This window comes from Hylaeus anthracinus, unplaced genomic scaffold, assembly GCF_026225885.1.
Source record: "Hylaeus anthracinus isolate JK02 unplaced genomic scaffold, UHH_iyHylAnth1.0_haploid 12001, whole genome shotgun sequence".
NCBI lineage: Eukaryota > Metazoa > Arthropoda > Insecta > Hymenoptera > Colletidae > Hylaeus > Hylaeus anthracinus.
In genome coordinates, this window is record NW_026534348.1 from 1,819,509 (window position 1) to 1,835,968 (window position 16,460).

A 16,460-nucleotide genomic window follows, 5' to 3' on the forward strand; every position below is an offset into this window, starting at 1 on the left:
GTACAAGTAGTTTCTCTTGTCAAGCATTAGGAACAATTGAGGTTTGATAGGACACACTTTCACGTTTCTATTTATTAGGTGTAAAAATTAATTCTGCATACTTAAAAATAATCTAATCCCTTTTTTTTGTCAACATTCAGTAATTATTATAAATACCTGCGATAAGAAATTTCTTTGGAAATATGCATTGATTCGCCTGCGTTAAGTTTTCGTGACTTACCTGAAACAAAAAAGAAAAAACGGGTTAGCGACAACGAGCAATGTTTACATGTATTGTGTGCAAGTATAGTAAATTCATCGGAGAGTTAGATAAGTATATCTAAAATCGTCAACTGGTTGGTCTACTGTCTATTAATAACGAATATGATGTCGTTTATTCAAAATTGTCGATGCACCGAAAACATTGATAAAACAAATTGAATTAAACAACTTTTTCATACAAATAATGGCAAAACTGTTTACCAAAACCACAGTTTTCAACTCTTCATATTTATTTAAATTTTCTACTTTTCTCGCGATTCATAGGCGCATCAACAATGTAATTATATAATAAACAAGAAAATCTTTAGTTTCTTTGTTTGAGAGAAAAATTAAAGGCTCTACAATCCTCGTAAATTCGTATCTTCCTATTATTATCCTGTCTTTAATATTATCTCGTTATTTGCGGTACAGTGCATGCATGGAAATGCAATTATTCAAAAGGCACAATTTATCTCGTCGCACCTCTCTTAAAGGTCCCCCCACGATGACATGCTTCGCCCCCTGTATTCATATGCCTGTGGCACGTGCGATCATGCGTCGGTGCATATTTCTTGTGCGTGCATGTTTGACCACACGCCGGAAGTCACACCTGTATATTTGTGGCGCTTTTATCTCGGTAATGAAGCGGATTGCAAGGTAGTGTCAAACTTCGACTTATACTGACAAGAAAATACGATTACTCCATATAAAAGTTATAAGAACTATTAACCCTTTCATTGTTGACCCAAAGACTCGGAAAAGAAACATGTTAGAATCATATCATTACATCATATTCGTTAAAAGAAAATTGATCGATGACCGAGAGTTCCACTGTTTGTAGAAAATAGATAAATATCAATAACGTTTGCTCGGAGTTATAAAGATAATTCTAATCATTGCTTATCTTTTATAAATAGCATTTACGAATGAAAAAGATTGTCAAACTCTGACGTAGTTTGAAGTGCAACATATAATATAAAACATAAACAACGTATATTACGGTATTACAAGTCATTACTTTCACTACTCAATTATCAATCGACTGAACTAATTCCATATAACCCAGAGTTGTGTAGATACATTTTATAATATTGTAATTGGGTTAATCCAATATAACGTTAAAACAAGAATATATGATTGTTAGGAAAAAGAATGAACAAATACGTGAGCTACTCGTCCAATACATAAACAAACTTGAACCTGTTTTTCAACCTTCGGATTCAATTTCATGGAAAGATTCCCAACATATTTTTTTTTTTTTTGTATTTCTCGTGGCTACGTAAAGGAATCTTCTGAACAATATTGTTTCACAACAATGAATGTTTACCTTCCACGTATTACAAAATTTTTGCATTTTATCGAAGAGTGCTTGTAGTATCTTTGGAATTCTACCGATGTGTTTATCTCCAGTATATGTATACAAGATGAGGTCGTCTGCGAAGACTATGAGATTGTTATTACCATTTTCAATAGACCGGATAGATTAGCTTCTACACGCGTCTCCATTACACTGTGTTCGCATAATTGTATCTTTTGCGCGTTGACTATCAGTAGACAATATTTTTGAACCTATTTAAGGGGGAAAATCGATTCAGAGGCCAAATATTAATTGTTTCTTGGAATATTCTGTTTATAGAATTTCAGGTATGTTTTCTTTGAGATATCAACTGCTCCCTACAGCAAGTCTTGGACCGAGTCTACCGTCAGTGAGAATTCTGAAGATCACAATTGTTATTTGTGATAATATTGGTTACTACATAATATTGGATAATACAGCGTGTCCCAAAAATGTTGTAACATCTTGAAATGGGTGGTTCGGGAGGTGATCTGAAACAACTTTTTCCTTAGCGAAAATGTTGTCCGAGGCTTCGTTGAGGAGATATTAACGGAAAACACTGACCAATCAGAGCGCGAGTATGCCGGTGGAGCGGCCGCGATAGCGTAGGCTACGCGCTCCCCGACCAATCAGAGCGCGAGTATGCCAATGGAGCGGCCGCTGATTGGTCAGTGTTATCCGTTAATATCTCCTCAACGAAGCCTCAACCAAGATTTTCGCTAAGGAAAAATTTGCTTCAAATCACCTCCCGAACCATCCCTTTCAATAACCTCCAACATTTTTGGGACACCCTGTATAAATAAAGCGTTGAGACCAGTAATTTGGCAGCTCGAGATAGAAATAGGTGGAAATAAAATGTTGGTAGGTATAGAGTTAACCTATAAATTGTACAACAGAAACTCGAAGCAGTGAGTCGAGTAAGCGGTAAACTAGAAGAATCATACCGGTATTCTAAATGAAAACTGTAGATACTGAATCTGCTTGGTCGTTATTCACAGCAAATCTGACCGACTAAAGTCGAGTATAGTATGAGAATATTGGTATAATGACCCAGGCGTGCGTGTGCGAGCACACGCCCAACTCAAGGCAAGCAGAAAGAATGATAAAGAGAAGAACGGAGAGTGGTGGCAGGCGACGGAGATGGCAGAGAATTCCTTTCACCCTACTTACTTTTCGAAGCTTGAAGCGAGAGGGCCTCGGCTTCGCGAGAGAGCGAGAGAAAGAGAGAGATAATTTGTGCGTGAGCCTGTGTACGAGGAACGGATGGAGGGGTACAGAGAAAGAGAGCAAAAATACTTGAGAATGAAAGAGACGATAATCGTGAGAATGGGATAAGAGAAGAGTCGAAGTCGAAACGAATAAGAAAAATGAAGAGAGGAAAAATGGACGAGATTGTATTGGTCGAAAAGTGCTAAGAAATAAGTATAATACATCGACGAGTATATAAAGAAAGCCGGGAGAAGGGCGAAAAGAGTAAAACTCGCATAAGCGAGTAACCAAACGAACAAGTGAAGAAATGAGCGGGTAAGAGAATAAGGGGAGAGAAAGAGGGATAGATAATGACGAGAATGGAACGAAGCTGAAGTGGCACGAGCCCGCCCGTTGGTAGATGCCGTGCGGCATGAAGCGAACTGCAGGTCAATCCGGTCATCGGCCCCTATGAGCTCCCAAGGGCCACAAGGGTCCGCGACATTTTTTTCCATTTACTTGGAATTTGAATTTTTCTTCCTACAATTCTAGCCCGAGGACCAGACTGCGGATTGGAAAAGATACGATAGCAATATCAGGTCTCGTAACAGAAGACGTAAAAGTGTACTTGGAACGGTATTTTGCTAGCAATCCACAAAAGATTTGGAAACATGACGTCATGTCATCTTTATCTTTCAGAGAGATGGCGGAAGGTAATAGAGCAAAATGGTTCGTCTACAATGTAGACTCTACATATATCCAGGAAGGGGCAGGAGTGCAGGCTACCTTCTAAGATAGACGAAATTTCAAATAAAATAGAAAAAGTATTGGATTGTCCGGAAAGTTCATGCCTATTTTTCAGAAAAATTCAAAGATATTTCAATTTATATTTATATTTATTGAATTATACACGTACCATTTTGTTCCACAACCTTTCCACCTGTTAAGGAATGTACACATATTATTTGTTTTCAGCCATTCCGATATATGTATTCAGATCTGTACCGCCTACTAAAAATCGGCATGGACTTTCCAGACAGCCCAATATAAGCAAATTTATTTATTGTGCAATATATAGATATCTGCAATATATGCATATCTATTATTTGCAAATAAAACGAAAGCAACTTACGGGACAACCCAAAACATGCAAGCGATTGCCAACCGATAATTTCTTTCAATCGTATCGTCGTAGCATCGTTTTAAGTGGGAGAACGGCCTAACAGATAGCTGATGAATCTATATATAGCAACCTTGCGGCATACCTTGTGTATACGTACGTGCGAACAGTACATAGTGTTCGCAGCGCATAGACAAAAACGACACAGTGTCGACCAAGGCGAAGACCACAAAAGTGGGGACACGTAAGGCATTTCCTTATTTAGAAACAGAGAAACGTCTTTAATAGCTCGAGAATGGATCAACGAAATAACCTTCTTGCGTTCGTAAAGAAGGGCGCAAGAAATGCGAAACATTTACACCAGTATTTCTCAACCGTTTCGTATCAGACGCCCACTTTGTCGGATCCGTTTCTCGATTCGCCCACTTTGATTTTTAAGAGCTTGGAATCGCATGCGATGAAAATATTGTAGAGTACCACTCGTACAATTTTGGATGCTCAGCTTGCCATAACTTCTGTTATCGCGGGGTTTGTCGCAGAAGGTTGTTATCAAACGATTATGATCTTATATAATATTGACACTAAACGCGTGGTAACACTTGAAAACTTCACATTACGAAGTAGTTATCAGACCAGATAAATCTTATTTAATTTTAAATCACTGCCTCACTTAACGTTTCAAGTACCTAGAAAATCCTACGATATCGAAGTATAGATACCGTTGAAAGAAAGCAATCCCCAAACTATGTTTGAAAGGTATGCACTATGCAATCATACAGGTAGGTATTTTAAACAATTGTCTGTAATGGAGGAGGTACTTGAAATAATTGTGAACTATTATTTCAAATAACACATTATTTTATTTCATAATTATTTGAAATAATTGTGAAATTGTTCTTCAAAATAATACAAGGTAAAATCATAAGTACACGAAGATTTTGAATTTAAAAGCGATGAAGATGAAATAGCAAACAATTCCACGTTTATTATCCAAACTCCAGAAGAGATATATGTACGTATTGACATTTTTTTTAAAGATGATACCAGTAGATTGGCCTATCTATGTTAAATGATTCTACGATTATAAGAGATATTTTCCTAAAGTATACCACATTTTTCGACAATATTAGATACACTCGTTATTTAAAATAGCTATTTTTTCCCCTGTCTGTTTTATGTCGCATCGACTACAAGGTCATTTAAATCTTAGAATATATATTAATGTCTTTGAGGAAGTCTATTATATTTCTATTGAAGTTAATGGTCCCAAGTAAGTTATTTCAAATGGTTGTTTTTACTTTTATTTCGATTAAAGTATGCCTAGGTCTGGTATGCTTGTGTCAAAATTATAGAACTGCATTGCAAGTGACTGTCCCCTGATACACGACCTCACGCTGTGAAGGTCAGCCGGCCAACCAAGTTTGTTTACACTAGTGCGGACCACTTGAATCGAGCTTGTCTGGAGAAGGGTTCGAGGAGGGCCTCTCGCACAAAGATAAAAAAATTTTCGTGGAGATATATGTTTCACATATGTAACCAATTTAAAATAAATGGTTCCTGTACGAATACTTATTACACTGACTGTATGTCTATTTATCTAAATTAAATGACTGATTTGATATTTCCAAATAAATTTTTAAATTTTTCCAGAAATTGTGTATATATATATATATGTACATCTCTTAAAAGATGAAAAGGTTGTGGAACAAAATGGTACCTATGTAATTCAATAAATATACATATAAACAAATGTATATTACTATTCAAATATGTGTTTGAAGTTTTCTTAAAAATTGGCACGAACTTTCTGGACAACCTAATATATACATGTATAAGGTCTATTCGTGTACATGTTTAGAATGGCACATTTATCGAACCTATCATTTAATCTAGACAAATTTCGTCGATAAACACAGTAAATATAAAATAATTTTAATTTAGTATTGTAAATTGTGAAGTCCTTAACAAGAGGAAAGGAACGAAAGATTCGACTGGTTTCTCGCGTTCTATGACCACGAGCAGAAGCTACGAATACCGAGGAATCCAAAGCAAAACACAGATAGTATAAACACGACTCTCTCTCTCTCTTTCTCTCTGTTACCAAGGAAGCCATGTTTCGTTTTCGTCGATTTATTAATAGACTCTGGGAGAAAACAATACCACCGTTCCGGAAAAATATAATTTTAGATGACATTTGCAGAGAAGAATACACATTTTTGTTATCTTGTATTAAGCAGGGAGATTCGCGTAAAATTAAAAAAAAAAAAGAAATCGACTTCTACTACCATTTATCATAAACCTCTAATTTAAGTCTTCATGTTACAATTAACAACCTAAAAACATATACGATTCCATTAAAAAAATTAACCTATTTGTTAAACCACCACTGATTTACCTACAAAAAAAATTCACACCAAATGATCTGCCCTTTTGTACCGAATAAATTTTATAAAAACTTTTTTCGCGGTTTCATCCCCTTCTCGATTTAAAATAAACAGCCTGTATAATAAAGTTTTTCGAATGCCTGCATAATTCTCTGATAAAAAGAAATAAACATGAGACGACGGAAGTGTACAAAGTACGGACTGATGTAAGATTAATAAATACATAACCTCCCCTAACCTGACGCGTGATTTCGTCCACCCATTTTAACGATGAAGCGTAACGACCTAGTAGCTGAAGAAAACTAGACCTCGTGTCTGTCCAAGTTTTCGCTAGACAGTTTCGAAAGGACGTGCTTGACAACGAGTTCTATTCACGCCACTAGGTCACTGAGAAAACTTGCTATGTCGTGTTCGAAATAGATCTCTCGGGCACAATTGCAATACGTTTACCGTCAACGATGCACTTCGGATGAGCAACACTCGCGGTGTCAAACAGAACCGTCCAATCGTCACTGATCGTCACTTTTCGTTATTTTGCACTATACGTCGTCATTCGACGTTACTTCTTTTCATAGAGATATTATAGATAGAGAAGGGGAGCTATGCCACTCCTGGCCATACCACAGTTAAGGAGAAAAAGAAAACTTGGTATCCTATCTGTCTACCAGCGCATGCGCGAGTGCATGGCTCCGAGTGCCTTCTGAATATATCCTCGCCAACGTTAACTCTTTATGCAATTCAATTACCTTTCAATTATATTTTTTGTAATATTTCAGCATCACTAATGTTACATAATATATAAATTGCACGAATGCGTAATATAACAGCCGTACAAGTTTCATAAATTCGTAATATACAGAGCCAATTCGACAACCAACGATAGTTTGACTTTGACGACCTTTTAATCTCCATACTGCAGGAGTTATAACATGGAAGTTCAAATTAAATCATGTTATTTCTTAAAGTTCACGAAAAGTGATAAAATAATTCTCCTTTTAAAGCGTTTCGCATTTTCAATAAATCTCGTGCAAGTTTAATAGTATCGGAGAGCTTGTATTTCGAATATCGAATAAGAAAATACCATCCAAAGTAAAAGAAACAAAGATAAAATTCTGTACATCAACAGGACTATGTGCGTAGGAATGCGAAAGGCCCGAGAGCTTTCGTAAAACCGGTTTTCGTCGTAAACGTCATTTGACACATTTCTTGTGAAACACTATAGACGACTTGAATATACGTATGTACAGGGTGTCTCAGTAACTATAGCACAACCGGAAAGGGAGTGATTTTCATGCATAGGCTAATCGTAAACAAATTAGGAGTAAAAATTAATTCCGTGCCTTTCTAAGTTAAGTATTGAAATCAAGAATGTAATCGACGCGACAGCAAGAAATTACATAAAATACAACCTTAAATAAAATAACTTCCTTAAACAAAATCGAAGAAAACTTTCATTATGAAAACGTTAACGATACTTTCGCTAAGTAAATTTATACAGTGTGTACCAAATGTTACGTTAATACAGGATCATTTGGAAATACGTTAGGTTTAAATCAAGAGATTTGGACCGTGAAGGGTTGAAGAACATTTCGAGGTTTATACTATTGCACTTGGTCGTCCGATGATCGAGTAAATGGAGCAAATAATGACGCTATAAATTTCATGTTTCTGCGCAGTCTGCTATAATGTAAATTTATCACGCACATCTAACGACGGACGAATTGAGAAAATGAGTCGTAGCGTTTTCTTACTCACGCCTATAAGTATGCATACAGAGATGGATAAAGTTTCGTAGAAGAAAAGATCTGAAATATTATTTGAAACGCGGAAAACACATTAGGAGGCCAAGTATTGTTTGTCGGGGTATTTTCTTTTTTACGGAGAATTTTACGATTATCAGAAAAACTTGCTACAATTACAATGTAACATTTCATATATACAGATAATATTTTCATTTAAGGAACTTATGAACAAAGAAATTCAAAAGGCATAAAAATAAAAATAAAAAAGCAGAAACATTGTTTGATCTAATTTTGATTTACAGGGTGTCCCAAACATGTTGGAGGTCCTTGAAAGGGGTGGTTCGGGAGGTGATTTGAAACAACTTTTTCCTTTGCAAAAATGTCGGATGGCGGTTCGTTAAGTAGATATTAATAAAAAAAAGCCGACCAATCAGAGCGCGCGGATACCGTTAGAGCGGCCGCGGTAGCGAAGGCTACGCGCTGAGCGGCCGCGGTAGCGAAGGCTACGCGCTGAGCGGCCGCGTCAATATCCTTCGATGCACGCCGAGTCACTTGTTCGCGTACGAGAGCGGCTACCTAGCGCGTAGCCATCGCTATCGCGGCCGCTCCAACAGTATCCGCGCGCTCTGATTGGTCAGTGTTTTCCGTTAATATCTCCTCAACGAAGCCTCGGACAACAATTTCGCTAAGGAAAAAATTGTTTCAAATCACCCCCTGAACCACCCTTTTCAAGGACCTCCAACATTTTTGGGTCACACTGTACATCGTAAATTTCGAATTACGATATCTAGATTAATATATACATCACGTGATAAATAACCTACACAACGGCCATATTATTAGGAAATTCCATATACAAAGCATAAACTAATCAAGCAATACAACGATATATACTTGAACCATGTACGATGAACACGGTAGAATAAAAAATACAAGTATTATTGGTAAATAACAGATGTGAAAGATTCATTTTCCACTTGCAATGCGGCAGGTTTCACGCTTACAGAAACAAATTCATATTTTACAATTCTTTTCAAGTTTTTGATCGCTTACTTCAATTTTCAATTCTTAAGTAATTTCACGAAGACTCGAGTGATTTAATTTAAAAAAAGTAAGCTGGATTACTATCTAATTATTTCGGTAATAAACAATTCAACTTGATGAAAATAAGTCGAATTTCGTTTGCGTTACACGTGCTCGTGCCTATAGGAGAAGTCACACTTCATTTTTAGCTTTCCCCAATCTAAAGTCGACCCTGCGGAGAGTCTAACAGATCCAGGACGAAACACAGTTATTTACATGAAACTTCGTATAAATGGGGCAGTCGCTTAAACGTGCCAAATTGTTCTGGTCCCAATGCGTCCCATTGAATCGGTATCAACTATATTAGTATTATTATCAAACTATTTTCCACATTGACACAGTGCACATACGTGTTTTAATTATTATTAATTTGGACAAACAGTTAAAAGTTACTTTTTAACCTCAAATTTCAGATATCTCTTATTTTGCGAAATAAGTAGTTCAAGGGAATCCATGATTCATGACCCATTTTCACTTAAGCCACTGAAACGATTTCAGATTTTGACTGAGTACTTTATTAACACGTTCACTGCCAGACTAAAACTCTTGAAAATTTCTACCGTGTTTAAATTTTGTTTACAGACTTTTGGAAACTGCGTAATGAAACATTTATTTTGGTATTTAGTTTTGTAACTTCATCAAAATTCAAGTATTTCATTTCAATTCATTTTCTATGACTGTACTTAACATCGAGAATTAATTTTCGTAGTTTTTCAGTGTCACCCATATATGGGCGACGTGGCCATCAACGTGTTATAATAGTCCTGAGATTTTCAGGAAAAAATTACACGATAAATTGTTTAAAAAACGATGATCGTTTCTTTCTCTTCAAATTTCTTAATTCAATATGCTCGGTAGATTTATAAAACTTGCTTTTATGATCCCTGAGCAAAATTAATCGAAATGGATGAAGCCCACAATTTTCCAGAAGAGTCATTTTTCTAAGAAGCGGACCGATTCACTTGTCATCCGATTTACCTCATCGATCTATCGCATTAATTTTCATATTCGAATTTGGTAACACTTAACACGAAACTAAATTCATAAATACCTTCTGTGAATATTAACGACACCTTATGTTATTAATACATATTTAGTTACTTTGTAGATGTGCATTTGTAGATATAAAAATTGACTTTTATCTAACTATCCAGAAAGATGTATTAAACTCTACGGATCAACTCCAATGATAAGCAAGCAGATTTTTGACATCTGTTAGGTTATGGATTCTATTAAGAGTTATTTCAGACAGCGTTCATCTTGAGACGCCCGGTATATCGAATGACTGCATTCTTTTGCATAAATCACATACCACCATATGTAAACGTGTATCTAGTGGGTTTAAATGCAAGCGTGTATACGAACATTACAAATACAGGCATACAAAAATTACTTTTAGAGTTATCTATACTATAAACGTTCAAGAATATTAACACTTTGACTTCGGATGACGCAGATAAGCACCATTGAAATTTTTCATGTTTAAAAATAAATTTATAATGCGTAATAAATCGTTCGTAAATGCTATAAGTAATGTTTTTTTTCTCAAATCAGAACAATTGCAAACGTTTTAATTCTATTTATTTCGGCATTACCGACACTAGAACTGTCTACACTACACATTGACAATTGTTTCCGTGCATACCAAAAAAAAAAAAAAAAATACTAACTTTATTACTTTACTTTAATGTAAAAAAACAGCTGGTAAATATTTCTGTTTAAACTAGAGTTATACATAGCTAGACGTGAAGGCAGAGAATTCATTTCTATGCTCTGTACATTGCTGTGAGAAAAATTTCAAATTTATATTTTTTTAATAAAAAAAAAAAAAAGTTGAGAACCACTGATAATCGTACATAACGCGAAGAAATAATCTACCCTTCTCCTTAAAATTCATCTAAGAAACATTAACTACCGACAAAGTTGCAAAACAGTTTAGAAATCGCCCCGAAATCAATGTGTTAAAAAAATTGCTATAAATCACCAAAGAATCGAAACGGAAACTACGATTTTGCAAGACGTGTCACAAACAAGCTGTGCATTTTTCTTCGTCACTGTTTCTCAAACACTCGGTTCACTTTAGTTTCACTGACAATACCCCCCCACCCCACGCTTTCGTTTCATATCTTGTTTCCTCCGTGGTATGCGATGATTCTGGGCCGGGCTGTTCGAACAGCCTGCTTCGAATTGTGTCAAGATTACCCGAACCGATCGATCGGAAGTATCTTCGGTCCCACGAAATCGTAATTTCTTCTCGACGATTTAGTTTGTCCAAGTTAATTTTCTATTCAGCTCGGTCGGCATTGAGAAAATTCGGAAAATAAACGGAAGATAGGAAGGGCAGACCGGGACGCATGACACGTGACACACGATCGAGATACGATGTTTGCAAGGAGTCCGTTGCCGATTATGGCAAACTATGAGGTAACAAGAACTGGTCTCCCATGGCACGGCCAGCGTTCCTCGACGTTGCGCACTTTTTCGCTCGCGCGAGTACGTCCAGCGAAATTTGCGAGATCTCGGAAAGAGATACACGAGCGTTGAATTTGACGCGCATGTGGAAACATATTTGGTTCGAGGTTCAAGTATAAATCGTTGTAGGCGTAAATCATGCAAACGTAACTAAGGCGTGTCGCGTACGATATTATGCATCGCCGAAGGTTCACAAGAATATTATTAGTGGATTAATGGTTGCTTACCTTCGTCTAGTAGGCGCTCTACATGTATAAAGACATTAGGGAAAGCAGCTAACTGCTTTCTGTCTTTTAGTAACTGTGACAGATAGTCCGCTATACTCTGCGTCGTCGTGTTAGTATTATCACACATCGCAGTTACTTGATTACTCCTATGGCGGTCACGCGAAAAAAAAAACAGAAAAAGATGTTGGAAAAGAAGGTGTTTCAAATAGAGGGAGGCGTGAAATAAAAGAGAAACGTTAAACTCGTAAACGGATTAAGAGAGACGACGTTGCGATTAAGATTCCAAACAACGGTGGTTCTTTCACGTTTAGTTTTGCACAACGTTAACGTAGATATATATATATATATTTCCGTTATTCACTGTTGTATTCACTTTGCCTTCCTATTCCGTTCGCACAATTAATATACCCGTGATTAATATAACTCGATGTTCGTAAGACGCGCCTCCTCACTCGTGGTTTCTCTCTGGCGCGCTCCTCGCATACGTCGCCACGATTGCGTTACGTTTTTAGAAATAGCAGAGTCAGTATACTATGTGTGAAGAGAAGGAGGGGGCGGAAAAGAAGGATAAGGAAAAGGGGGGGAGAGACGTAGGAGAGACAGAAACAGAAAGGACAGATACAGGGTAGGAGGAAGGACAGGGAGAGGAAGAGAGAAGGGGAAGAAGAGAAAGAGAGGACAGACGGAGGAAAAGGAATAACAAATAGAGAGAGGGGTAAGGCTGAAGAATTAGACAACTGAGAGAAAAAGAGAGAGTACAGCCTCTCTCGCGAGTTGGCTCCGTTAAGGTTAAAAGTTAGATTGTAGATCGCGAAATTAAAAACAAACACACGCTACGGGATTCTCGGCTCTACTGCATCGGCCGTGTATGTGCCGCGACAAGCTACCCGTAGATTTCTTCGCTCGGGCGCATGCGCAGTACACGGTTTGCGCATGCGTATCCCGCGCAACGCTTGTTGCGTTCCTCTGCGGCACGTTTCTACCGCCCACTACCATATACGGCCTCTGCGTACGCGCGAATACTGAGGTACACGCCATACCATCGTCGCACACAACTTGGATCATTCAGGGACGCACTCATCTGGTTGCGTGCCCTACATCTTACGTACTTCGTGATTCATGAATTGCTAGTCATTTCGTAAAACACTTTTTAGTAACAGATTTATAGCAAATGAAAATATGAGGAAAGCTATAAAAATGTGCATAGATGCAACAAAACTATATACAATATCAACAATAATATACATGTTATACCGCTTAGAAAATAAGATGTACTTTCACTCGAGTTTCGATTCTTTTTCTTTATCTGTGAAAATATGTGAATTTCCATAAAAATTCCCAGTCTACTTGTTGTGCGAGAAGCAATAGAATTCTAAACTAATTCTAAACTAATATATACACAGCCGATTAATCGTTAGTCTTTATCCTCTAAGTGTTCCTTGTAAAAAAATACATTTCTAAATCGTCATAAGGAATGATTTTCACCGTAAATTTAATTATTTAGCGAAACTATCGATTTGTTTTTACTGTACGTGTACAGTAAGTCCTCTTTATCCAACGTAATAATTGCCTCCTATTCAACTTCAACTACATATTCCAAATTTAATCAAATTAGCTGCCTGAGTACTCAAACACGCCAATGCTTTAAATAAACCTTAAACTATATTTAGATTTCAACGTTCACTCGATATTTTAAAGTGAGCTGAAACTTATTTTCTGTGCACAAATTCTTATTTCGTATTTAACAAATTAAAGGACCACGTATGATGACATATCGTTATAAATTACTGGTGCACGTTTTTAACGAATGTGCAATTATGTGCCGTGAGTCACAGAAGTATTTGTGGTCTCTTAACTGCTGACTCGAGATTGTTGATTTCCCCTTAGAATAAATGTTAGGTGATCCTTTTCGATCAAAATATACGTTGTATTAACTTAGCTTTCAAACGATGAAACATAGTCAGCATTTGTAATGTATATTTATATACATATACATAAGGTGTATAGTTGGCTTTTTGTCGTTAGCGTCTGTTGTTTATTTCGGATATTAATTTGTATGTATACAGGGCAGCAGTATTGAGGCTGTTGTTGTCAGATCACGCAACATAGAAGAAGACCATAAAGAGTTCAGGGTAATGGGAAAAGAAGTTGTTCTCTTGAACTTATTCTCTAAGAAATATTTTCTTGGTAGAAACTTGAAAATGAAGATAAAGAAATGAAATGGAATGAAATCAAATTATTTTCCACAAAAACATACTAAACAGAATTATTGTTTTGTACAAAAAATTTCGTGTTAATCGAAATCTAAATTAATACAGTGTATTTATTGATAAAGCTCTTATGACATTTTGTCTTAAAATTATATCACACAAGTTTTATGTCGAGAGTTAAACGAGTACGAATACTTGTGCGACTCATTGTAAATGAAAATGGTGAACATACAGGGTGTGGCACATTTCGTCCTTCGTTATAGAACATTGAATAATTTCTCATTAAAAAAAAGTCACAAATGTATAATACACTTCATTCGTATGCAGTTAAAGATTTACAAGAGAGATAACCGATAATCAGTTATTTTTCAATTAATGGAATTTCCCTAAAGACTTCTTCAAATTTCCGTTAATATTTGTTCGTAAGAATTGAAAATGTCGGGTTTAGTCTCGATTAAAAATATTTATGAATAATTCTAGACGTTCAGAAATTGTCGAAATTGTCGTTCCTGTTGCCGTATACAACTTCGCGCTGGGAGGATCAAGGAAGCTTGAAACCATGTTAACGTGCTCTGCATCTCTAATTGTTTGGGACTTCGTACGATTGTATTTCTTAACTGGAGGATATTTTCATTACCTTCAGCAGAAACTTGCTGATAAATGCTTCAACGGAATTCATCGCGACAGCAGTGACAACTAAAAACTAATATCTAATTTTTATAATTCTATTAGAAGCAATAGAGAATACGTGTACTTCATTTTATCATGGTACGTTCAAACTCCCGAAGTGTTTTAAATATTTTGAAAAAAAATTGTCGAATGTATCGAAAGAAAAACAAAAAATCGTAAGAGATAATCTCTTCAGAGCATTAGATCTTAAAGTGGGAAACAATCTAAGATATTATTCAGATATTAAGGGATATTAACAAATGTACGTATAAATAACCAGAATTTTATCGAAGGTATTTCCACTCTTAACACCGTTTTTGGACCAAAATGAAAAAGGGGCACCGTGATTAGGTCCCCATGAATTTTATTTCCGCAAGAATTCATATTTTTTGAAGTGTGTCAATTACTGAACCTTATATTGTATGCACGTATAAATAAGAGTACGTGTTTCTGCCAAATGTCAAACGCGTCCACGGATCATAACAGAATACGAGCATGAACCTGGCAATATGTGATCTGTCCGTTTGTTACACGTTCGCGTTGACGTCTGGACGCTCCCTAATGGGAGACAAGCTCGTTTTTGCACTCCACTCATAGTGTGTCATTCACTTTCCTCATTCAAATGGTTCACATATGCTGTATTTCGTTCGCCTTGCCTTTTTTAAAATAATATACGCAAATGAGTATATACAATAGCATACTATGTTTTATTATATATTAGGTGTAGAAATTACTTCTCTATCTTCACATTTAATTATTTGTACAATTATTTGTACATTATTTTTTGGAGTGATTGTCAGAAGAAATGAAATGAAAGCTTCCTAAAGTTTGTTTAATGAAAGGTGGTATTAATTTTTTGTTATTTAGATAGTTCCTTAACAGTCGCAATAAAAAAATTGTGTTGCACCTTAAAAAATAAGTCCACCTGTGCAAATTAACTGTAGCAAAATGAAGTTGATGTCTTTGTTGTTTTTAAGAGCTAACAGCTCTTCCTTCTAACGTTTTCCAACAGTTTGTAATACAACACTAAATTTATTTATAAAGAATCATGAAATTCCTAAGTATGCAGCAAACTATAAGGACATTGGTCGAACACAGCGATCGCTAAAGGCTTGTCGCCTTAGTCTTCTCCCACGAGCGTTACCTTTGCGCTATAGAACGCGCCTACACACGTATATTGGTTAATGTAAAATAGCGTTGACGTCATGCAACATGCTCCATACATGGTCCTACTGAGAAATAACGTAGGTGTCATGCGGTATAAAGTGTTTCCCTTATTATGTTTTACCAATCGATGGATACTTTCTAATTTCTCTTGTAAGAAAAGTGAAAACTATGCAACATTCAATAACATGTAATATTCGCTTGGTAGTGGTAAAATGATTTGTTAGTTTAGTAATAAAATGGAAATTGTACGTTCGATGTTCAGCTATTCAGCTCTTCAACAATTATTTTGAAATTGATCAAGTCTTTAATGAAATGTATTTTAATATAAATTTATGAATATATTTTCCAGGTTAGCAGTCTAAGCATTACGTGTTTCTTGGAATATTTTTTATATAGAGAATTCTGGTAGTACAAGAAATCCGTTAAAAATGTTTGGATTTTCATCTTGAAACGAAATGTGCGATGTCTTTCTGCATAATTATCGTCAGTCACATTACTCGGTAAAATGACAAACCTTCGATTACCACTATCAGTCATACGTAACGCATTCACCATTCGTTTTTTTATTTCAACTGAGATATCATTATTGAAAAAACGATACGGCCGTTGAACTTGTGTTAGT

The 16,460-nt window shown here is 36.1% G+C and overlaps 1 protein-coding gene across 15 annotated transcripts in view; it reads right to left on the reverse strand.

Annotated features, from left to right (window-relative positions):
- Positions 1-13,010, reverse strand: part of LOC128891026 (protein held out wings) — a 34,561-nt gene extending 21,551 nt beyond the window's left edge. For 4 of the 15 annotated variants that reach the window (XR_008460737.1, XM_054150158.1, XM_054150159.1 and 1 more), the window contains exons 1-2: positions 12,625-13,009; positions 11,793-11,938 (exon numbers count right to left, since the gene is read on the reverse strand). Coding sequence is in view for 14 of the 15 variants with exons in the window: in XM_054150158.1 (XP_054006133.1) it covers positions 11,793-11,938; positions 12,625-12,857 (379 nt within the window). In the remaining variant the exon portion in view is untranslated. Of the gene's footprint in view, positions 1-156; positions 221-1,567; positions 1,883-11,792; positions 11,939-12,200 lie in introns of those variants that run through there. The other 11 variants (XM_054150162.1, XM_054150166.1, XM_054150160.1 and 8 more) reach the window with 9 other exon arrangements.
- Between the last annotated feature and the right edge of the window lie 3,450 nt (positions 13,011-16,460).